Source organism: Calidris pugnax, unplaced genomic scaffold (assembly GCF_001431845.1).
Source record: "Calidris pugnax isolate Ruff unplaced genomic scaffold, ASM143184v1 scaffold629, whole genome shotgun sequence".
NCBI lineage: Eukaryota > Metazoa > Chordata > Aves > Charadriiformes > Scolopacidae > Calidris > Calidris pugnax.
In genome coordinates, this window is record NW_015093093.1 from 83,783 (window position 1) to 107,598 (window position 23,816).

The 23,816-nt window shown below is 45.5% G+C and overlaps 2 protein-coding genes across 4 annotated transcripts in view; one reads left to right on the top strand and one right to left on the bottom strand.

The window, feature by feature from the left end:
• Window positions 1-6,705, top strand: C1QL3 (complement component 1, q subcomponent-like 3). Its single transcript, XM_014962823.1, has 2 exons — window positions 1-519; window positions 3,866-6,705. The coding sequence occupies exons 1-2, from the start codon at window positions 1-3 to the stop codon at window positions 4,043-4,045; spliced, it is 699 nt and encodes a 232-aa protein (XP_014818309.1). The 3' UTR covers window positions 4,046-6,705.
• PTER (phosphotriesterase related) overlaps window positions 5,133-23,816 on the bottom strand; it is a 24,056-nt gene continuing 5,372 nt past the window's right edge. Inside the window, exons 2-6 of one of the 3 annotated variants that reach the window (XM_014962822.1) lie at window positions 21,755-22,191; window positions 18,618-18,883; window positions 13,467-13,607; window positions 7,603-7,698; window positions 5,133-5,264 (exon numbers count right to left, since the gene is read on the bottom strand). In XM_014962822.1, coding sequence (XP_014818308.1) covers window positions 5,228-5,264; window positions 7,603-7,698; window positions 13,467-13,607; window positions 18,618-18,883; window positions 21,755-22,186 — 972 coding nt within the window. In that variant the 5' untranslated portion in view covers window positions 22,187-22,191 and the 3' untranslated portion in view covers window positions 5,133-5,227. Of the gene's footprint in view, window positions 5,265-6,842; window positions 7,699-13,466; window positions 13,608-18,617; window positions 18,884-21,754; window positions 22,192-22,281; window positions 22,412-23,816 lie in introns of those variants that run through there. The other 2 variants (XM_014962821.1, XM_014962820.1) reach the window with 2 other exon arrangements.

A 23,816-nucleotide genomic window follows, 5' to 3' on the forward strand; every position in this document is an offset into this window, starting at 1 on the left:
ATGCTGGGCACCTGCCGCATGGTCTGCGACCCCTACGGCGGCACCAAGGCGCCCAGCACGGCGGCCACGCCCGACCGCGGCCTCATGCAGTCCCTGCCCACCTTCATCCAGGGGCCCAAGGGGGAGGCCGGCCGGCCGGGAAAAGCGGGGCCCCGAGGCCCCCCGGGGGAGCCGGGGCCGCCCGGGCCGGTGGGGCCGCCGGGTGAGAAGGGGGAGCCGGGGCGGCAGGGCCTACCGGGCCCCCCCGGGGCGCCGGGGCTGAACGCGGCGGGGGCCATCAGCGCCGCCACCTACAGCACCGTCCCCAAGATCGCCTTCTACGCCGGCCTCAAGCGGCAGCACGAGGGCTACGAGGTGCTCAAGTTCGACGACGTGGTCACCAACCTGGGCAACCACTACGACCCCACCACCGGCAAGTTCACCTGCTCCATCCCCGGCATCTACTTCTTCACCTACCATGTGCTCATGCGGGGCGGCGACGGCACCAGCATGTGGGCCGACCTCTGCAAGAACAACCAGGTGGGCGCCGCGCCGGGCGCCGAGGGGGAGACGGGGACGTGAGGGCAGCGGGGGCCGGGGCGGGTAGCCAAGAGCCCTGAGGGGAGCCAGGTACCGTGAGGGGGGCGGGCGCCGGAGGGAAGACGGAGACGTGAGGGCAGCGGACGCCTCGAAGGCGGCGGGCGCCGGGCGCTAGCCGGGCTCCCTGAGGGGAACCAGGTACCGTGAAAGCGGCGGGCGCTGAGGGGGAGACGGGGACGTGGGGGCAGCGGGCGCCGGGGGGGTGTAGCCAGGCTCCCTGAGGGGAACCAGGTAGCGTGAGGGAGGCGGGCGCCCGGGAGAGCCGGGCTTCCTGAGGGGAGCGGGTGCGCTGTGAGGGGAGCGGGCGCCCGGGGGGAAGCGGGGTCCATGAGGGGAGCGGCGCCCGGCGGGGAAGCGGGTTCCCTGACGGGAGCGGCGCCCGGGCGGGAACCGGGTTCCCTGAGGGAGCGGGCGCCCAGGCGGAGCAGGAGTGTCTGAGGGGAGCAGGGTGCCTGAAGGCAACGGGGCTTCTTGAGGGGAGCAGCGCTGTGAGGGGAGCGGCGCCCGGGGGGAGGCAGGTTCCCTGAGGGAGCGGGCGCCCAAGGCGGGAACCGGGTTCCCTGAGGGAGCGGGCGCCCAAGGCGGGAACCGGGTTCCCTGAGGGAGCGGGCGCCCAAGGCGGGAACCGGGTTCCCTGAGGGGTCGGGAGTCGAGGTGGAGTCCCTGAGGGAGCGGGCGCCCGGGCGGAGCCGGGAGTCTCTGAGGGGAGCGGCGCGGGAAGGGCGGGAGGAGCCGCCGGGGGAGCTGAGGGGGGCTAACCGTAAATACTCTCTCGGCAGATAAACCGGGGCTAATAATAATCGTTAGCTTTGATCTCGCCTTACACAGAGGTAACAGCGGTCCGCCAGGAGAATACCGTCTGGCTTGCAATTAAAACATTTTTGACCCCCGTTTGTAACCACGGCATCGCAGAATAACGTTTCAAAGTGCTTATTTTCCCAATAAAACATAAACATACCAGTGTTTTCTAAAAAAGTAACCGCTTATAAATATTAAATTGAGCCCGAAGTTTAACCATTCCCAAGTATTAGCTACTTCCAGCGCCAGGCGTAAGGCAAATTTAACTCCTGGAGACTCAGGGCAGGGGCTCTATGTATATATTTGTATATACCTATGCGAAGAGAAGTATTTAGGTACATATCTGCATACAAACTATGTACAATTGATGCACCGTTTTCATGCAGCAGTGTCTCATTTTGATTATGATTTATACTTGAAACACTGAACGCTGATGGGATGTGACAGCGGTTAACTGTGTGTTATTTGTAAGCAAGCTCTCAGGAATTTTGGAAGTGAGTCTTTAAATGGAGTCTGGCAAAGAAAATATTATAAATTCAGTGTTTTCTCACAATGAAAAAACCCAAACCGTTGCAAAGTGTATGACTTACAGAAAAAAAAAATCATTCTTAAGCAATGCAGAGGAGGAATCTCACGCTCTCCTCTGTTAACACGTTGCTTTCTTTAATGGTTATAAAACTTGAAGAGGGAAGTGCTGAGATCACAGAGCGAGAGAGCCTCACTTCCCAAAAGATGAGGTGAGGAGTCATACAACTTAGGAAATGTATAGTCCGTTAATGGTTTAATTTGGAGATGCATTTACCCTCTTGCAGCAGTACACTGAGAATTCATTTGAGACCGTTCTCCTGGGGTTTTCCAAATAAATTGCCCTGGCTAACCAAACAAGGAGGTAAAACCTCTTAAGAACAGCATACTGGAGTTTACAGGACATTTTTAGCTATACATAGGGCAGTACACTTTGGTTTCTAGATTTTCAATACCCAGAATCTTTTTTTTTCTTCAGTCATTATGTGCTACATAGAATCTTAAAAATGAAATATCCATTGCTGTTGTAGTCAGTGCCCATATGCTGGCTCCCTTAGGATAGTCACTAATACAATTTAAATTCTCCTGTATTATCCACAGAAATGCAACACTCTAGATAAATCCGTGAAGTAGCATTTCATTATGATGTAAATGGAAATTTGGAAAGTAATTGAAACCATTTTGTTTGCCAGAGACACTAGTTCTCTATGAGAGTTTTTCTACCTCCCCTATACCTTTTTCCCTCCTTCCCATTCGCCCTTTCCAGCTGCATTCCCAACAACAGTCTCAGCCCTTTATTTTCTCTGGAGGGTATTTCCAGGGTTAATGGCCCAGAGCCTTGAACTCCACCCTGCCAGTCATTAATCCCGAGGAAATACCCGGTGTTTAGAACAATTATTGCTTAAATACTAGCAAAATAGCTCGCCTGTGTAAACAATACTAGGCAATCCAGGAGCAAGAAGTCCTGAAATAGCTGGGGTTTATCATCATGCCATGTATCAGTTTCAATTTGCCGACTGTGGCACCACTGCAAGCCTCTAAAGCCTTTCTCATTCTTCTTACAGGATGTATAAAGAATTTCCACCTACTGTGATTTTTAAGCTGCATAATGCCATAAAATCCTGCACGGTACAAGAACCCCCTCCTTTTTAACGTTTCAATATTAATGTGAAATCATATCACATGAAAATTTAATTTGGAAATTTATCATTTAAACTTTGAAAGGAACCCATGGAAAATTGTGACTTATAGCCTATTTTTTCAATTCAGGACAGATAAAATCCCACATACAGTACGCCAAGTCATGCATTATTACTTAGTTCAGGTTTGCAATGCCACTAAATCACTTACTGCTCTGTAACTACACTAGAACAAAGACAAATAACAAGCAGATGATGTGTTACGCTGAAATAAATCACAAACAACTCCGTTTAATTTTTTTACCAAACAGGGTCAAATTATGTATGAATGATTTGGAGACTTACAATGCCCCCAGACTATTCATTGCTGGAAACCAACATACATCTTAAAATTACAGACTAAAATTACAGTTTGCTAGTAATGTCAAATTTAATCAGTAATGGAATAGCAAAGGGCAAAATGGGAAAAAAAACCCAGATGTTTAAGTGAAAGTTGCAAACGGAAAGTCCACACCACCAGACCCACCTCTCCCAACTCCAGCTTTTATTATGTGTGGATTTTGAAAGGCTCCAAACATTTAGAGGAGGGCAAAAACAGCTGTGTATTAATCCAGATGACTGAGAAAGGAGCAGGATATTGCTTTAGTTTCAAATGTTGCACCGTAGGACAAAGTAGGAAAAAAAAAACCCTACAATTGATGTTGCCAGACATTTAAAGTGGCAACTTACGCACGCTGAATGAAATGTTGAGAATATGCTTTAATTTCACCATGCAGGCAAAATAATCTGAGTTATCTTAACCACTTGCTATGTATTTTGTGTAGGTTCGAGCTAGTGCCATCGCTCAGGATGCCGACCAGAACTACGACTACGCCAGCAACAGCGTGGTTCTTCATCTGGAGCCAGGAGACGAAGTCTACATTAAATTAGATGGAGGAAAAGCACACGGAGGAAACAACAACAAATACAGCACATTTTCTGGATTTATTATTTATGCTGACTGATAACGAGTCGAAAGACCCACCAAACCAGTCCAAAAACGAAGCTTGCTCTTCTAAGCAATGGATTTGCGTGGCAAAAGTCAATGAAACAAGCGCCCCAGCAGAGAGCAACCACCAAACACCTCAGCAGTGGGGGAAAAAAGTTGAATGCTACCTGACTCACATCTGTACAACTCAGAGAAACCTTATGTTAAAAAAATTACGAGTTAAACAGATGTGTGATCCACTACCGCCAAAGCAAATACTTCCTCATTGTTAGTGTCCATGTGAATGAAGTCCCACATAGATCAAATTTTTATAGAAAAAAAAAACAAAAACGAAAACCCACCACCTAAGGACGCTGAGTTATTTCTTCAGTGTATATGATACTTTGATGTGTTATGATCTTGCTGCTTTATCCATACTTCAGCTTTGGTTCTTGTGACTCGCTAACAATGATGCTTGGAGTCCACTCATAGTGGTGAGGAATGATTTTACAATAAAAGGAAGAGGTAATCAAAATATACTTTCTCTCTCCAAAGGAATTGTTTGCCTTGTACTTTTCTTATCCTTCCACTTAAAACTAGAAATTAATCAGCTTCAAGCCTTAACTCAATGTTCCTGCTCTGTAGGTTTACATTAGACTTTTAGCATCAAATCAATCCAGTGGAGTTGTTTAAATATTGTCTTCCCCTTAGCTGTGTTCTAAAAGAAAAAGGATAGAAGAAACACGTTTGTTTGGTTTTTTTTCCTGGAAAATAGAACAGGTGACAAAGTATTCTATTGGATCAAATCCCTGATTCCACCGAAGCCAATGGCAAAAGTCCCATTGATGTTAGTGGAAAAAGGATTTGGCTTTTAATTTGTAAACGTGTAAATATATATTTAGACAATATTATAGGCCCATTCTTGATGGTTAGTTGTGTAAATATTTAGCAAGCCTGACATCCACATTATCAGACTAAGGTGGAGTGTTTTCTTTGCAGCAACTAGTCTTCATTAGTCTTTTAGCACTTAGTCCGTACTTGGGTACTATTTTTACTAAAATAGTTACGACTTAACATACTGCAGGTGTTCAACTAGAATTTCGTAGGAATATAATGGGTCAAAACCTTATTTGTCTTAGGTGTCTGGTGTCCCTGCGGGGAGCGGGGTTACGGCCAGGAAGGAGGAGGGGGAGACCTGACCCACCAGAAAGGAGCGGGGTCACCCACATCTTCTCTGCGGTCCTAGGAAGGCCTGCCTATGGAACAGACACAGAGAAGCCTATTACCAAAAATGATAACACATATGCAAAGAAAGAAGCAGATATTTACATGCAAAAAAAGAAAAAGAAAAAAAAAAAAAAAGAAGTGTGTATTAAAACCTATTTTTCTCATTCATATATATAGAGAGAGATATATATAAAGTCTCAAAGAAGTTTAATCCATAGAAAGGATTAATGGCTTGGAGAATTAAACTAAACGCAGGTACTATGAGTTACATAGTTATAAAAATGCTTTAAAATCAGTCATACCAGTAATGTCCACAGAATATTTTTATTTGGAAAATGGACTATTATTTGCTTTGGTTTTGGGAGGGGAAGGCCACCTATTTCTCTCAGGTTACATCTCGGAGATTTCATTCTGAAGCTAAATTTTAGCAAGAGAATTAACTGGCTCCTTAGCACAGTTGGTTATGTGATTTATTTTTAGCATTTTGGCAAAATCAAGGTAACACTTCTATAAATTGTTAAAGAGTAGTAGAGCCTGCCCCTAGCATTTCTATTTCATGTAATTTGCCACAAGCAACCTTGTCTAATGTCCTGAGGGTGCAAACTCAGATTTATCTGCGCTAACGTGTTGCGAGTGTCTGCCACGGTGACAAGCGAGCTCCTCGGTGCTGGCTGCTCAGTAAAAGTCTGAGGAAGATTTTACAAATCTCTCTAAAAAAAACCCAACAAATCTCTTATTTGAATGAGCGAAGCTTTTCTTAAACAGAACGTGTTACCGTTTCTCTTTGTGTTTTGAGTCACCCAATTGGAAATCGATGCCGGGTTAGTCCAGGCTGACTGAGAGCCAGGATCTAACTCATCTAGGATTTAAGAGGGGACGTTGTGCTGCCTGTGTATTATCTCACCAGAGTGGTTCACGCTTTCACTTGATGACAAAGTGCCAACCTCTAGCTGTACGTTGTAGTGATTACTCCTGTTTGGGTTTTTTTGTTTGCTGGTTTGGTTTATTTTTCCTAGGAGGGAATGTATTTGAGTAAGGGGTGTATAACTGCCCCTGTCTGTCTGTCCCACTCTTGCTTTTCTCGGTTAGCGCGCTCGTGCCAGCAGCCTGGCTAGAGATTCTCCACGTCGTGTCCAGCAGTAACATCCCAAGCTAGAGAACAGTTCCCACTTAGCAATGCCCACTTCCTAAGGTGGGAAAGCTCAACACCACAGGAGGGACACGGTCACATTTGAAGAAGCTTCTGAAATCAGGCTACCGCTGCTACTGGATAAGAGCATTTTTTGGATAAATCACCCGCCCTGGTTAAAGTTAGACAAGAGCAAAGAATACACTTTGTGTGAAAAACACATCTAAGGCAAACATTTCTTCCTTTTTTTCATCATATCTTGATATACTGATTTGTAAAGACTTCTATCACAACCTTTGTTATAACTATTGCAACTCATTAAAACTGTATTATGTAATAGATTTTGACTTCTGGTGTTGCCTCCTTACAAAAAGAAGCCGGTCTGCGGGAAGTTTCATGGTGGCCCTGGGATTCCAAAGGTTGAGGATAAAAAATGAATGCGGTTAACAAAAGGCATCCGTAATAATACTGCACACAGTTTAGGAGGTCATCAAATCGCTTTATTCAAAAAGATAATTTTCCCATGTATTTTTTACACTTTCAGTTAAAATAAGAAAATTATTAAAATAGGAAGAAACAATATCTTTTTAAAATTATTAGAGATTTTTTTTTTGCCTGCTGTTATCTATGGAAGCTATTTAAAAGTCCCAGACCTTTTATCAAGCATTATTTAAAGACTATAAGGATAATTAGAATATTGTCAATATTACAAGAATTAAAATCATCACCCCGGAGAAGGGGAGTTTAATTTAAAACTGTAATTTCCTTCAAAGTCCAGACGATGCATCTTCAAAAATACTTTGTGATAACTTTTAATAATAGTATTAGATTACTCTCTAGAAACCATTATTTTAAAATGTCAATTGAAAACATTTTGCAGGTGGGATCACATCCAGTCAAACATCCGTGAATACACTTCTAGGAGGGACAAATGGCAGAGTGAAAACATAATTTTGTTGTTCTAATTAAAAATAAAAGTCATAATCAGTTTGTTCTCATGTAATTTAAAAAAAAAAAAAAGTAGTTTCTCTGAAAAGAACCAATTTTAAAATGACTGCTCTCCTGAAACTAATCTGAATTTTATCAAGCTCCTCTATAAAACAGGAATATTTATTCATTATTCCTATTTAAAAGTCAACCACCGCTTTGGATTTGCTTGGAGTATTTTATCAATTTTATCTTGGGATATGCCTCTAATTAGCATTTTAGGAACGATATTTTTAAGGATATGCGAGTACCCGTGGCCTCCATATTTCATCAGCCTGTTCTTAGTGTGCACATCATGAGCCATCAGAATTCTGTCTTCGTAGCCTTCATCGATCAGCATTCGGATCCTGCAGGAGCGAAAAGCAGACCCGTCAGTGAAAGGCTCTCTCTCTGCAACGGCACAGAACCCAGCAGCATTTACATTTTCCACATCCCTGCTGGACTGTATGATAACCAAACCCGCTTATTTTTAGGTAACTCGGAAGACATAATCCTTATATTTCATTGAAATCCAATTCACTGTGTGAATGAAAAAAGAACTCCACCTCTGCAAACATACCACCACGCATCTCAGAGTGGACGAGGAAAACCTCTTTCCAGCTGGCACATGCCTTTGTATTCCCACTCCCATTAAGGCCACGGAGGAATTCAAGAACTTGGGCATCGCCGAGGCCGGGACGCCGGTCCCACACACAGAAGTAATAATTTCCTACATCAGCTCCTTCTCGGCACAACGGATCCACGGGGGCAGCTCTTGCTGCTGTCACAAAGCCAGTCCCGTGACCTTTGTTAAGGACCAGACTCTGTGTGTGACAGGTCCTTCAAGAAGCCTGTCTCCTTTACAAATACTTGCACATCTTTAGCTAATTCCCACCCGGCAAACCAGGTTAATAAACATTTCAAGTTGTCAGCATCGTGTTCCAGACAGAGAGTTATCATCCAAACACACTTCCAAGACGTTCATGCCAGGAGGAGACAAAGAAGCCAGGCATCGCTCAGGGATGGCAGGTGCTGGGAAGTAAGAGGAGCCCAGCAAAGTCCTGCTTTGGCCGGGGAGTTGGACTGGGGGGTCTCTAGAGGTCCCTTCCAAGTCTGACAACTCCCTGATCCCGTGAAACACACCCGGCCAAACGACAACGAGGCTGCCTGGAAAAACCAGGAATTCCTTCCGGTCACTCCCCTATCACCGGTCTGCTGCAAGAAGTCATAGAATCATAGAATCATAGAATAGTCTAGGTTGGAAGAGACCCTTGGGATCATCGAGTCCAACCATCTCCCCTCCTCTATAAAGTCCTCCCCTACACCATGTCCCTCAGTACCCCATCTAAACGGCCCTTAAACACAGCCAGGGATGGGGCCTCCCCCCCCTCCCTGGGCAGCCTGTTCCAATGCCCGACCACTCTCTCTGTGAAAAATTCCTTCCTAATGTTCAATCTAAACCTCCCCTGTTGGAGCTTGAAGCCGTTCCCTCTCGTTCTGTCACTAATTACCTGTGAGAAGAGACCAGCACCAACCTCTCTACAGTGTCCTTTCACGAAGCTGTAGAGAGTGATGAGTGAGGTTTCCCCTAAGCCTTCTCCCCTAAGCCCTTCTGTTCCACGTTTCACTCTGGGAACCTTCTCCCCTAAGTCCTTCTGTTCCACGTTTCACTCTGGGAACCTTCATCCCTTGCTCAACTCGTTATTATTTTTTTTTTTTTTAGAATTATTTGGTGGGTATCTGTACTGCATGACAAAGATCTTTAAGTTTCCCAATAAACTTTGGTTTAATTTGGCAGTGGATTGCAGCAGCGAAGTGGCAGAGACCGACAGACCAGACTGGGAATGGGCTTATTCCTCATGAAGGCTCCCAATTCCATCGTTTGCCAGAGCTGCAGAATTCTAATTCTTACCTCCCTGCCCGTGCTTTGATTAGCAGTAAAGCAAATACTAGTTTTGTAAGTAACCACACTGTATCTGAAAGCCCTTACTGTCAGTTTTTACTACAATTAGTTATGAGAAGGCACATGTAGCAGGCTCAAATCAATATGGGCACCAGGAAGAAGGCAAGTAAAATAGAAGCTGGTAAAAGAATTAGCACCTTTCATAAAAACACCATAAATAGTGCCCTATAGGACACTGTAGCATTACATCATAAGTATCTTCTTCAGCCTGAAATACAGAGAGAGCACAGGACAAACAGAAAATGAGAGCAATGATACTGGAGGAACTAAGTTGTTTTGCTGAGCAAACATCTTCTTAGAATCATCTCCTTTCATATTTGGACTAATTTCATGGGTTGGGGGAGGTGTATGGACCTTTAGATTCCATATTCATTGCCGCTTTTTTCTCACTCCTGTAAGTTTGGTCAGTACTTGCTTCTGACTCAAAGAAACACTGTCCCTAAAAAAATCCAGTTTTTTACTTGCCTTGGCAGTAGATTGCAGCAGAAATGCCAGAGCGCGCAGCCGGCTGGGCTGTGCTGGGGTAGGGGGTATGGCTACAGAAGTTTACATTTTGAACAGACAAGATCTGACCATGTATTTTCCATTTAGTATTTTCATCAAAACATTCAAAGGTCAGTTTGATTTCCACCTGTCTGGTGCTGGTGGACAAAAATAAAACCAACCATCCTATGCCCGTTGTGGGGCATAAAAAAGCCCCCAAAACCCATTCGATGGGCACCACACAATGAGAAGACAAACTCTTCTCATTTTCTTCCTATAGAGGGCTTGCTGCAAGAAACACTCAGGGGCCAGAGAGTTTAAGGAGAGACATGGGTGGCTGAATGAGGAGCATGGATGGAATGAAATGAGGGCCACACCAACCCCCTGCAGCACCACAGGCTGGGGGAAGTGTGGCTGGAGCTGCCTGGAGGAAAGAGACCTGGGGGTTCTAGTTGACAAACGGCTGAATATGAGCCGGCGTGTGCCCAGGGGGGCAAGAAAGCCAATGGCATCCTGGCTTGTATCAGAAATAGTGTGACCAGCAGAAGTAGGGAGGTGATTGTGCCCCTGTACTCAGCACTGGTGAGGCCACACCTCGAGTGTTGTGTCCAGTTTTGGGCACCTCAATACAAGAGAGAGGCTGGTGCTGGTCTCTTCTCACAGGTAATTAACAACAGAACGAGAGGGAACGGCTTCAAGCTCCAACAGGGGAGGTTTAGATTGAACATTAGGAAGGAATTTTTCACCCAAAGAGTGGTCGGGCATTGGAACAGGCTGCCCAGGGAGGGGGTGGAGTCACCATCCCTGGCTGTGTTTAAGGGCCGTTTAGATGCAGTGCTGAGGGACATGGTGTAGGGGAGGACTTTGTAGAGTAGGGGAGATGGTTGGACTCGATGATCCCAAGGGTCTCTTCCAACCTCAATGATTCTATGATTCTATGATTCCATGATTCTATGAAAACCCTGCTGGGGTTGAGCAAGCCCTTGTTAAGGAAGGCACAGCCCGCTCCTCTACACACCCTCCTCCCGGGGCTTCTGCCCGTGGTGACCTCCCGCCGCAGCGGGGAGAGGAGGGGAGGGAGGGGAAAATGTGAAATTTCTAAATGTGAAAACTGCAGATTCACTGCAACGGTTTAAAACACCGAGTGTGTATCTCTCCCCTGTTAGGAGAGAGAAATGATTTCCAGCACGGAAAGCAGCAGCAAACACTTGGCAGTAAGTGGGATGGTAACCACAGCACCCCGAGAACAGAGAAGAAAAGTTCTGAGGCTCCCCTGACAAGGAGGGGCAGGGAAGCTATCTCTGAAATACAAGGCAAAGCTAGAAAGTTACTTCATTAGTGATCAGGGATCGTAAAATATTTCTCATCAGAGAGAATCACAGAATCACAGAATCTTAGTGGTTGGAAGGGACCTCTGAGATCATCGAGTCCAACCACAAAAAAAAAAAAAAACACCAAAAAAAACCCAAACAACACACCACACCAAACGCCCACCAAAAACACCGCACCCACCAACTAAACCCCACACTCAACACCTCACCATAAACCAATAACCTTGGGCACTAGAGCATGCCCTGAAGAGCCATGTCTATACGTTTCTTAAATCCCTCCAGGGATGGTGACTCCACCACCTCCCTGGGCAGGCTGTTCCAGGGCCTGACCACTCTCTCAGTAAAGTAGTTCTTTCTAATATCTAATCTAAATCTCCCCTGCCCCAACTTCAGACCATTTCCTCTGGTCTTGTCGTTCGTCCTTTGGGAGAAGAGGCCAACACCTGCCTCTCTACACCCTCCTTTCAGGGAGTTGGAGAGGGCAAGGAGGTCTCCCCTCAGCCTCCTCTTCTCCAAACTAAACACCCCCAGCTCCCTCAGCCTCTCCTCGTGTGACTTGTTCTCCAGACCCCTCACCAGCTTGGTGGCTCTCCTCTGGACACGCTCCAGCCCCTCAATGTCCTTCCTGTAGTGAGGGGCCCAAAACTAGAAGGAAAGGATTGTTTCTGGCTCTGGAAGGGAAAAAGACACCGGCAGGATGACACCCCCTCTCCAGAAACCTGCCACTTCACCGCACACCAACACCATGGACCAACACCACGGGGGGACGGCAGCTCCAGGTAGGGAGGAAGGAGTGGGAAGGGCATCCCCAGCTGACCCCACTGTTCCCAGTTGCCATGGTTTAGCACAGCACAAGGGATCTGCTGAGCAGTGGAGCTGAGCCTGCAGGTGAGACGAGGAGAAGAAGGGAAGAGGTATCTGCCAGCGGGGCCAAGATTTTCATCTGTGAGCGTGAGGAGCGTGGGGGAGTTCTGAGGAGGCAGGCATCCCACCCGGCAAAAGAGAGGAAGGGCACAAGGAGAGGGAGAGGAGAGGGGATAAAGTGCTGGGAAGAAAGAAGTCTGGTTTTCAGGAGGGAAGCACAGGATCCAACCCACCCACGAGAGCCAGTGAGTTTTGCTCCATTAGCACATTGGTGAGGAGATGTAACAGGCTCAGGCCATGCTTCGTAGCAGCACCAGGTTTCCAATATGGCCCAGTTTGAAATAAAACAGAACCGATTTCCTGTTCTGTAATTTAACATTTTAGCTTGGCCTCTTCTAACTCTCTGAAATTACTGTGGAGAAAATAGCATATTGTGGTGTATTGTGGAGAAAACTGCTCGTTCTCAGAGTGCTCAGAGCAGTGTTTGTGCTCCATGCCAGGGAACGGTCTGCAGAGAGGCTCCTGCTCATCCTTATTGCTGTAACAGCCAAGGGCAGGCAATTTTGTTATTTGCCCTGTTAGAGGATCAGGAACTGAAAAACACAGAGGGGTCCCACCTGTGGGGAGGAGGGGACAGGAGAGGGGACCCAAACCTGACCCACAGGATGTTCCATCCCATCTGCCCCATGGCCAGTGTAAAAGCTGAGGGATCCAAGGGTCAATGCTCTTCCTTCAATGGCCGATGTCTGAAGAGGACTCTGTTCATCTGCCTTTGATCCCGATCCATGTGTTCCTGACTCCAGAGCTGGAACCCAGTTCCCATCCATCACTGAGTCCAGTCCAGACTGGGACTTCCCCAGTGCCTGCTGGTGACGTGATCATCATCCTGGGAGCTCGATACGGTTTTGTCTTTATTGTATCTATTTTATTATTTTCTTCTTTTTTATTTGAATATTAATTCTTCATCAAAGTAGTTTAGTTCATTCTAAACTTCTAAATCACTTTATCTCTTCCTCTCCTCTCTTTTTTTTGGGGGGGGGGGAAGGGCCATCTGTCAGTCTGGTTTTGGTAAATTCAGCCAAAACCACGACAATATTAAGCTTCAAGCAAAAGCCAAACCCAGTATAAAATCCAGTATCTCCAGCCTTTTCTTTTTTTACAATCTACAGAAATGCAGTAAATGATAAAATTTAACCAAATCAGCATGGAATTAGGACAGAGAATGAAGTTAAAAAAGCTCTTGATCTTTTTCTCAAGGAACTTTCTACAACACTATGATTCTACATCTTCCTCTGCAGATAGAAGAAATTATACATGCTGCCCTAAAGACGTGGCAGCAGCAGAAAAAAACCAAACTGTTGTTATTTTAGTATGAAAAAAGACAATTTTGAGCAGCAAGCTGAATTACTCTGTGATGCCCTTAAAACAAGTACCAATAACATTTGTTTGCCAATGGTAAGGCTACAGCTTAAATAACCAGCATGGGAGCAGATACCTTGCAATTCTTTCGTTGTCGCTTGGCATGTCAACATCAGGATGGAACTGGTAATGAAGGAATTCTGTACCAAATAGGTCATACTCTAAATAGCAGCCCAGTTTAGCAAATTCCAGGAGTTTCTTTGTATCAAATATAGTCCTGCAGAGCAGATATAACACAAAGTCAGCGTTGTAACAGAAAGAAGAAAAATCTCATGGTACAAGGAGAGGTACTTTGTGACTTCCTACTTGCAAGGAACAAACCCAGTAATCTCAGATTTAATTCACCCTTTTGAAAAACAGGACTCCTGTTTGACACATGCATCTCAAGCTGATACACAGCATTGTCCACCTCACATTCACCTGTGACTTCATGCATTAAAAAAACCCCAGGACAAACTCAACTCTTTCCCCATGGAATAATAAAAACATTAATGATCATTTTTAAATGGAATCAGGAAAGTTACTTACTTTTGATATGACTAACCCTCTCAACAGACAACCTACCAAGGAAGGACATTTAAGGAGGAGGTTAATTCATGATGACATTTTAAAAAAAGACAATGGATTACTTACACAAGACAGATTTACTTTCCCAAAAGAGTATTGTAACAGAAAGAAGAAAAATCTCACGCTACAAGGACAGGTACTTTGTGACTTCCTACTTGCAAGGAACAAACCCAGTAATCTCAGATTTAATTCACCCTTTTGAAAAACAGGACTCCTGTTTGACACATGCACCTTAAGCTGATACACAGCATTGTCTACCTCACATTCACCTGTGACTTCATGCATTAAAAAAACCCCAAGACAAACTCAACTCTTTCCCCATGGAATAATAAAAACATTAATGATCATTTTTAAATGGAATCAGGAAAGTTACTTACTTTTGATATGACTAACCCTCTCAACAGACAACCTACCAAGGAAGGACATTTAAGGAGGAGGTTAATTCATGATGACATTTTAAAAAAAGACAATGGATTACTTACACAAGACAGATTTACTTTCCCAAAAGAGTTACAGGAGACAGCTACATCCAGGGCTTGTTTCATCCATCACACACTGGTAATACACAACTTTGTCTTTAGTTTCTATTGTGTACAGTGATGTTTCCAGGTTGTCATTAGAACAGCAATATATCATTGTTTGCACTGGGATCTGGCCAGAATGCCTTATGGAAACGCTCTCACCAAAATAGATCACGACACTGTGAGGACCTGGGACATGGGCTTGGCAGAAGATTTGAAAAGCGAAGGAGCAAACCTACTGTAACCATCACTCTTTTGGGAAAGAATGGCAACTGAAATAAGAGCTCTCTAGAATACTTTTTTTTTTCCCTTTGAAACACATTTACCAAGAGTATAAGCTATCCAAGGGAAAATAAAAACACTCAAACAGTATGTTATAATTTTATCTTTATAACCACATTTTTTTTTTATCTAAGGGAAAAACAAGTTTCCCCAAGAACAGCACAGTTAACCAAAAGGGCAGTAGTTTAATTTTTTATTATTGCAGGTATTGATGTCACAAAGTAATTTTATCCTATGCAATTACATCACAGTCTGTTGCTATGGAAACAACTGATGTCACGATTTCAATATTATGACTTAATAACAGAATCAAGTAGGAGGAACAGATGGGTTGAGAGAGAGAAAACCCTTGCTCAAAGAAGGCTGCCATCAGCAGGAGTCTAAGACTTGCCAACTGTAATTAATAAAAAAACAGTTATTTTTAAATAAATGTTACAGTTTACAGAGATTGAACATTCATCACCAAATGAGTTTCCAAAGTGCAGAGCAAGAGAAGAGGTTGTTTTAGACCCAGCCCTGCTCAGTTTACAGGGAGATGGTAGCCAAGAGTGTTCAATCCTGTGCGGGTGGCAAAAACCACCCAATGATCTATTCCAAAAACCACTGGCAGAACAATTCCTGTTTTAATACTATTGTTAGGATCATGCTTTTGGGTGCTCTGTCCCAACGAAGGACAAGAGAGATAAATTTCATCAGCCATTGGGACCCCTTGTAAGCAACGGGGATCACACAGAATCACAGAATCTTCATGGTTGGAAGGGACCTTTGAGATTATCGAGCCCAACCACAAAAAAAACCCCAAACAAAACCAAACAAAACCACACAACCCGAACCAACACACACCCAATTGTCACCTTGGGAGTACCAGAGACAAAACCCAACAGTCTTGGGCACTAGAGCATGCCCTGAAGTGCCACGTCTACACGCTTCTTAAATCCCTCCAGGGATGGTGACTCCACCACCTCCCTGGGCAGGCCCTTCCAGGGCCTGACCACCCTCTCAGCAAAGTCATTCTTTCCAATATCTAATCTAAACCTCCCCTGCCCCAACTTCAGACCATTTCCTCTGCTCCTGGCATTATTCCCTTGGGAGAAGAGGCCAACCCCCACCTCTCTACACCCTCCTTTCAGGGAGTTGGAGAGGGCAAGGAGGTCTCCCCTCAGCCTCCTCTTCTCCAAACTCAACATGCCCAGTTCCCTCAGCCTCTCCTCATAGGACTTGTTCTCCAGACCCCTCCCCAGCTTGGTGGCTCTCCTCTGGACACGCTCCAGCCCCTCAATGTCCTTCCTGTAGTGAGGGGCCCAGAACTGAACCCAGCCCTCGAGGTGAGGCCTCACCAGTGCCCAGTCCAGAGGCACCATCCCTGCCCTGCTCCTGCTGGCCACGCTGCTCCTGACACAGGCCAGGATGCTGGTGGCCTTCTTGGCCACCTGGGCACACTGCTGGCTCCTGTTCAGCCCACAGTCCACCAGGTCCTTTTCTGCCAGGCAGCTCCCAGCCTGTAGCGCTGCAGGGGGTTGGTGTGACCGATGTAGCAGCAGCAGCAGGTCCCAGCTGGAGTTGCTCATCTCTGTGCTGGAATTAGACGTTTGGGCACCCCGTGTCCCTGAGCAGCCCAGAGTGCACGGAAAAGGAGACAGAACACAGGAAAGCATCCTGGAGTTTGGACCTCATCCGTAAAGCACTGCAGGAACATCCACCACCCCATTATCAAAGAAGCGTTCGTAATGGTTGCTGTGAGCCTTCTCACAAAAGCTACTCAGGTGAATCAGTGTTGGTCTCCACCAAGACACTTTATAACTTCAAACTCTAATAAACGGCCAAAGCCAAGACTCAAGGGCTTTTGCTTCCCAGCCTTTATCTACACTGGTTTCATTATGGACACTTGCTACCTTTTGTTCTAAGGTGCTAAATTGCAAAACGTGGGAGCTGGCATTTTAGTTTTATCATTTGACAGTAAATCCAACCTGAAAACTACCATTTTGTCTCCGTCTAGAGCAGGCATGAAATATGGAGCTATGTACAAATTTATCTCACATTTAAGGGACTGGGATGCTCCCACGTGGATTCTTCTCACTGGAGGAGACTTAAAATGTTAAATGCACATTGCAAAGCCAAACTTCACATTCGTTTAGAGGCTATGTTGCAGCAAGTGCCAACCTGAACGTGTGAAAGCAATGATAGAAGGAGCATAAAGAAATGTCATGTTGCGCATCAGCGGCTGGAGTGAAACTGCACCTCTGTCTTGACTGTTTCCCTACTTATATTCCTTGTTTTTCACCAATAAACCGCTGAATTTACAGCAATGATTTACAACAGCACATAAAGGCAAAAAAAAAGGTAACTGGATGTTTATGTTGTATCAAAATAGCTACGTAAGTACTGACGCCTGCAGATTGCTCAGTCCTCTTTCATACAAACATTTAAATAATCAGTTTTTCTTTAACAATGAGAGAAAAATATAGCTATAGATAAAACAGAATTCAGGTAAATACGTAAAGAAAGCCCGTACCATTTTTATAGAATCAAATCTAAACAAAATTTTGTGGCACTGAATTTTATGCTCCTGAAATCCCCGAGTGAAACACTGAGCTCTGTGTGAACACAAAGCACCCGTAGCTCGACTCGCCGGCTCTTTGAGCCTGTAACAGTCAGAAACTGGGAGCACAGTGCTCTCGCCTGCGTTACACTGAAGGCAAACCAGCCAACTGCTGAGAATCATATGACACAAACAGTCCCCGTTATTCAGCAACTGGCCAAACTAATCAATGCTGGCTCGTTTTCCAGCCCACCACGAGCAGCACAAGGTCACACAAAGGGATTTGGTAACACAGGCTGCGTTACTGAACTGGAGAGAGAAAATTCATCTCCGTGTCTGATGAGGGGCTCTTGGTTTTCTCTCTCAAGGAAACTAAAAGTTAGCTCTCTGGTCTATGCTAAGAACCATGCCAACCCCAACTATTATCTTTTTAAGCAATTTTTCTTCTGCCAGGTAGCAGAACTGAAAAGATCTGACTTCTGCTTGGATCCAGAATCCAGACAAACCAAGGATGTACCCACTGGTATCTGACAAATTTTGGTCAGGCCCTTGGTGAGAGCTGCTCCATGTCCAATGCCTTGTAAACGCGGTGATTTCTGCAGGGATACGAATTAGTGGAATCCCCATTTTCAAGAAGTGTGGCTACAGTTACTCCTCATGTCATCCCCAGACCTTCAAAGAGAGTGTTTAAAATCTCTTTACCAGTGTGAACCTAAAAGCTGATCCCAACGGAAGTGCTGGAAGCTGATCAAGCTCTGTATAAGCAGTTTCACATTTTTCTGTCAGTAAACTTGAAGATAACTCTTCATGTTGCTGGGACTCTTTAGTCTGGAGAAGAGAAGGCTGAGGGGAGACCTTATCAACGCCTACAAGTATCTCAAGGGAGGGTTGAAGGAGGAGGGAGCCAGACTCTTTTCAGTGGTTCCCAGTGAGAGGACGAGGGGCAACGGGCACAAGTTGGAACAGAAGAGGTTCCACTCAAATATGAGGAGAAACTTCTTCACGGTGAGGGTGACAGAGCCCTGGGACAGGCTGCCCAGGGAGGGTGTGGAGTCCCCTTCCTTGGAGATTTTCAAGACCCGCCTGGATGCTCCTGAGTAACATGCTCTAGCTCTAGGCAATCCTGCTTCAGCAGGGGAGTTGGACTAGATGATCTCTATGGTCCCTTCCAACTCTAAAAAATTCAGTGAAATTCAGTGAAATGTCATGATCCCAGCGCACAACAGAAACCTAGCTATTTGCAGAGGAGTTCCCCCAAACTCCGGCGGGTCGTGGCAACGCTTCCAGGAGGACACGAGGACGACAGTCCCCTCCTTACCTGTCGAGGTGAGACATGACAGTCTTTGAAGCATCAGCCCCAGCTTCCTGCAGAATGCGGAGAATCTGGAACGGTGCCTCGCTGTTCCTGCCGGGATGGATGATGACGGGGCACCCAAGCTGCTCCTGAGCCTGCGCCGTCGCCTGCAGCACTCGGCATTCACTCGCAGTCAAAGGCCAGGAGCACCCTATTTCTCCCACAACACCACACTTGATGGTGGTCCCATCCGCTCCACTCAGTATCTCATCAACAATAACGCCTGTAAGCTAGAGAACAGGGAAATGAGATTTTTTTGGGATAGTAATTCTATTTGTGTTAAATCGCATCAAATTTGGCCTATGGACACTGTGTTAGTTATACTCCTGAGGTCTTCCTGAACTTATTCAATTAACGGTCGGGTGGGTGAAAACACTGCAGTTAAAATCTGGTTTCTGTCAACTAACGTTACGCTGGCCGTGCACTAACACCAAAATAAACACAGAGCAAATCAATTTAACAGCACATACTCGCAGAGTTGCCCGGCTTTGCTAGCAAAGCTGCTCTACATCACATTTGAACACCGATTTAGGCTGAGACTAATTTTTCTTTAAAAACCCCACAGTTAGCTCAGCATGAAACCCGGGCTTTGCAATCCTGAACTGGCTCCCAAAACAGTTCAACGTAAATTCTTGCAAAACAAGGGCTCAGAGAATAAGGAAACCTTGTCACTCTGATGGGGAAAGGAGAAACTCTGGCAAAGATCCTGAAGAGACAAGTCGAAGGCAAATCCTGCTCATGGGAATGCCCACAACATAAAATGTCGGGAATTCCAATGACTTCAGAACTACAAAGGAAAACCTCTGCTGACAAACTTAGAGGGTCAAAAGTGGCTTGCTTTTAAAATACTCCTAAGCAAAAAAGCTATCAGAATCTCCTTAAAAAAGCAGTTTGTTATAACAGCTTTAGTTTTTCTTTTCCAGAATAGGCCATACATCTTAAAGAATACATTCAGAATTCAGAGCACAAAATGGCCCTGATGATGACCTTCCAAGTCTTTGTTAGGGAAATTGTGATTTTAAGGAAGAATAAAGTGAACAAAGGAAGAAAGATTTGCAAGCAAATCCACAAAACTGAAAAACCACACAGCAATTTTCAAATAAATCTATAATAACTCCCCACCTTGTCTCCTCAATGGCCTCGCATTTACTTATTTACCTATTGGTAAATACTCAACCTTCATGCAAAAGTCAGTCCAGGGTATTACAATTTAAAGCGGGCTTCTATCCAATGCTTTATCCTATGATACAGAACTCGCTCCTCTCCTGAAGAACATCTCCACTGCAGCAACGTCTCCATGTCACTGAATGGCTCAGCTAGGGCTGGCAACCAAATATTCCAATCCATTTGCCTGGTCAGGACACGTGTCATGGCTTCAAATTCACCAGCAAACGAGGACCCAGAGGTTATCACAGATCAGTCACTGCACAACCCTTTCCAAGTAGGTCATTACAGAATCACAGAATCACAGAATCTTCTAGGTTGGAAGGGACCTTAAAGATCATCTTGTCCAACCGTCAACCTAACTGACAAAAATAGACACCCACACAACAAACAAGGAGCATCATCACTAAACCAGACCTCCCAGCACTACATCAACCCGTCTTTTGAACACCTCCAGGGATGGTGCCTCAACCACCTCCCTGGGCAGCCCATTCCAATGGCTGATAACTCTTTCAGTGAAAAAATTTTTCCTAATATCCAGCCTGAACCTCCCCTGGTGTAACTTGAGGCCATTTCCTCTTGTCCTGTCGCCTGTGACTTGAGAAAAGAGACCAACCCCCACCTCTCTACACCCTCCTTTCAGGGAGTTGTAGAGAGCAATAAGGTCTCCCCTCAGCCTCCTCTTCTCCAGGCTGAATAACCCCAGCTCCCTCAGCCTCTCCTCATAAGACTTATTCTCCAGACCCCTCACCATCTTTGTCGCCCTTCTCTGGACCCGCTCCAGCACCTCAATGTCTTTTTTATGGTAGGGGGCCCAAAACTGGACACAGTACTCAAGGTGAGGCCTCACCAGTGCCCAGTACAGGGGGACAATCACCTCTCGGGCCCTACTCCCCACGCTGTTCCTGACACAGGCCAGGATGCTGGTGGCCTTCTTGGCCACCTGGGCACACTGCTGGCTCCTGTTCAGCATTACCTTCTAGACCGGATTGAGCACAGGACATCCATGGCTGCCCAGCAGCCCACCAAATACAGAAGGGAAACCTTTGCCCCAAGAAATCTATTTGTACCAAATTTTAAGCAGTGCAAGAATATTTAGGGAAAGTCCTCCTGTTCTGTACAGTCTGGGCCAGCTGGGGTTCGGTGCAGTTGGCAGCGCTGCACCACTCGACGTTTGCTCAAATCTTGACCATTGGTTTTTAAAATCAGTTTGACCCATTTGTAAACTGTGACAGATTTTCCAAAATTTTCTCAGCTCTGTTCATCTGCATTACAGCCTTCTGCCTTGGAGAGTTCCCTTCCCTCTTCTCCCTATCATCACATTTTCTTAATAAAAGATGAATGTTTATTATTATAGGAATATCTGGGGACCTTGGTCACTATTAACACATTGTCTTAGGCACCGTACAAACAAATCAATGTAGACTCTGCCCTAAAAAGTCTGGAGAAATGGTAGAGAAGAGAGACATAACAGCCAGCCTGAGCAAAGCAATGACTTACAGCTGTCCTGTAAATCTTGCAATTATTTATGCTTTTAACAAGAATTCTGAGTGATTTCATTGGGAAGCAATTAGACAGAAAAAGAGACAAAAGAGGCAGAAAAGATATACTCCTTCCCTAAAAATTGTAAAAAGAACAAAATAACTGGTGTGGAACCAGATGCTCACACATGAAGTACTTTATTTTCCTTTTACTGTTGCATTATAACAAATCCCTGAGAGAAAATGGAGCTTAAGAATTGGAAATGCTGACAGACAAGCCCAGCACACACAAGTAGGGTTGCTCCAGCTACAACACACAAGCAGTAATGCTCTTCCCAAGTTTTCCACACTGAGAACATCTAGATTTTTTCTATTTTGCTGGAACCTCTCTCCAACTTTGACTCACCCAGGGATAATCCATAGGAGGGAGAGTCCAAAGCAATGGTTAGGACTTACCTGTTCCACTGTCATGGCCTGTGTTTGAGAAGAATGGGTGGAATCCACATAAAACCCAGCCCCAGCAATAATATGGACTCCAGTTTCTTCAGCAAGTTTCTTCAAAGTATTCATATCCCGACCGATTCCTGTGGTTGTGTTTTCCACAATCGTCCCACCACCCGCTGCTTTGAAACGCAACAGCTCCTCCTTCACAGCATCCGTTTCCTGATACAAAAGAAGGTTTTCTTTATGGCTGTAGGGATTTTGCTTAATCCAAAACAAGTTCTTCATCTCAATGGGCCCATCAGACAGAGGCTCTTGGCCCGGAGAAGGCGGACAAAAACAGCTGCTGTAGTTCATGGTCAAGTGTTCGTGAGTCAACGTGTAGCCGAGGCGGTCTGGATCCACAGGGCCCAAGACAGTCTGCACTTTTCCTCCCAAGGAAGGCATTTTTTCTTCAATGAAAGGGGAAAAAAAAAACCCAAACAGATTAAAGGAAGAAAAAAGGAAACAAAAACATTTCAGACAGAGCAAACATTTCTTACAAAATTTCTGAATTCCCTCCTCTCTCTCATGCACAGATCTACACGCTGCTTGTGCTCGCTGGGAAGTTTTCAAACGTTGTTTCCAGTAGAGTGGTCAATATGAAAAGCAAACAAAGCATTTGACTCAGGACTCTAGCAATGTAAAAATGCCACATTCCAGTACAGGGAAACCGTCATCATTTATTGTGCTGTACTCAATATCACATTAAGATAAACGTTTCCTATTTAATAACAACCACTGTATGTTCATTTAGGATTCTCTGCTCTTCAGCAGCTGTTAAATTTTGTCAGCTTGAGCCACCAGATGAACATACTTGGCACCAAGGCTGAATATTCCTTAATGGTACGTTCATTTTATTTATCTGTGTCCTCCGAGACTCACTCTCCCCCTCACACACCGAGGAAGCTGGACACGTTTGGGCACCTCATCTGCCCCTCTGTATGAGGAACACCAGGACCCTTGGGGGTGATCATCTGCTCCTTAGACTTCAACAGAGGCTCAGGTTCTTGTGCCACCTCCGCTGTCTGAAACAGCCCACGACAACCTCAAAGCTGACAAGAGTCGCTGAAGACCCAGCGTGGCTCCCAACCAGTGGGGCAGAAGCCAAAGGGCTTTTTCCATCAGCTTCATTGGCCAAACATTTTACCAAATAAGAACAGACCTTAACCCAACAGTTATTTTATCACAGAATCACAGAATCACCTAGGTTGGAAGGGACCTTCAAGATCATCTAGTCCAACCATCAACCTTACTCTGATATAAAAAAGGCCAAAAACCCAACACTAAACCATTTTCCCGAGTACCATGTCAACCCTTTTTTTGAATATCTCCAGGGATGGGGCCTCAACCACTTCCCTGGGCAGCCCATTTCAAGGCTTGATAACCCTTTCAGTGAAAAAAATTTTCCTGATATCCAACCTGAACCTCCCCTGGTGCAACTTGAGGCCATTTCCTCTTGTACCATGGCCTGGGACTTGGGAGCAGAGACCGACCCCCCCTGGCTACACCCTCCTTTCAGGGAGTTGTAGAGAGCCAGAAGGTCTCCCCTCAGCCTCCTTTTCTCCAGGCTGAACACCCCCAGCTCCCTCAGCCTCTCCTCATAAGACTTACTCTCCAGACCCCTCACCAGCTCCGTTGCCCTTCTCTGGACCCCTTCTCTGTAGCTCAGCCCCTAAGACACTTGTTCTCTTCATTGTTAACATGAACAACACAATGTCAGCTCACAAACCCTCGAGTGAGTGGTGACAAAGGTATGTGTGGAGGCTGCTGTCTGCAGCTGGTTCCTGTCAAAGGCATCTGCCCTGTGCAACTCTGGCCCTACACGCCACGGGTTAGAATGAGCTGCAGCTCTCCCCATTGGGATTTTGGGGGGGAATTTTTCTCTTTTGGGGGTGGGGGTAGTCTTTTTAATTTATGTGCCATATTAACATTAAACAGAGCTGACTACCCAGTTCATGTTAGATCTTCCCGATGCCAGTTGCAAAGGCTTGAGGATATATAGTTATAATCCCTAGTCAACCAAAATCATCAGTTA

Coding starts and splice junctions, on each gene's coding strand:
- C1QL3 (XM_014962823.1), top strand. CDS start 1: ATGCTGGGCACCTGCCGCATGGTCTGCGACCCCTACGGCGGCACCAAG. Junction 520..3,865: donor ACCTCTGCAAGAACAACCAG/GTGGGCGCCGCG, acceptor TATTTTGTGTAG/GTTCGAGCTAGTGCCATCGC.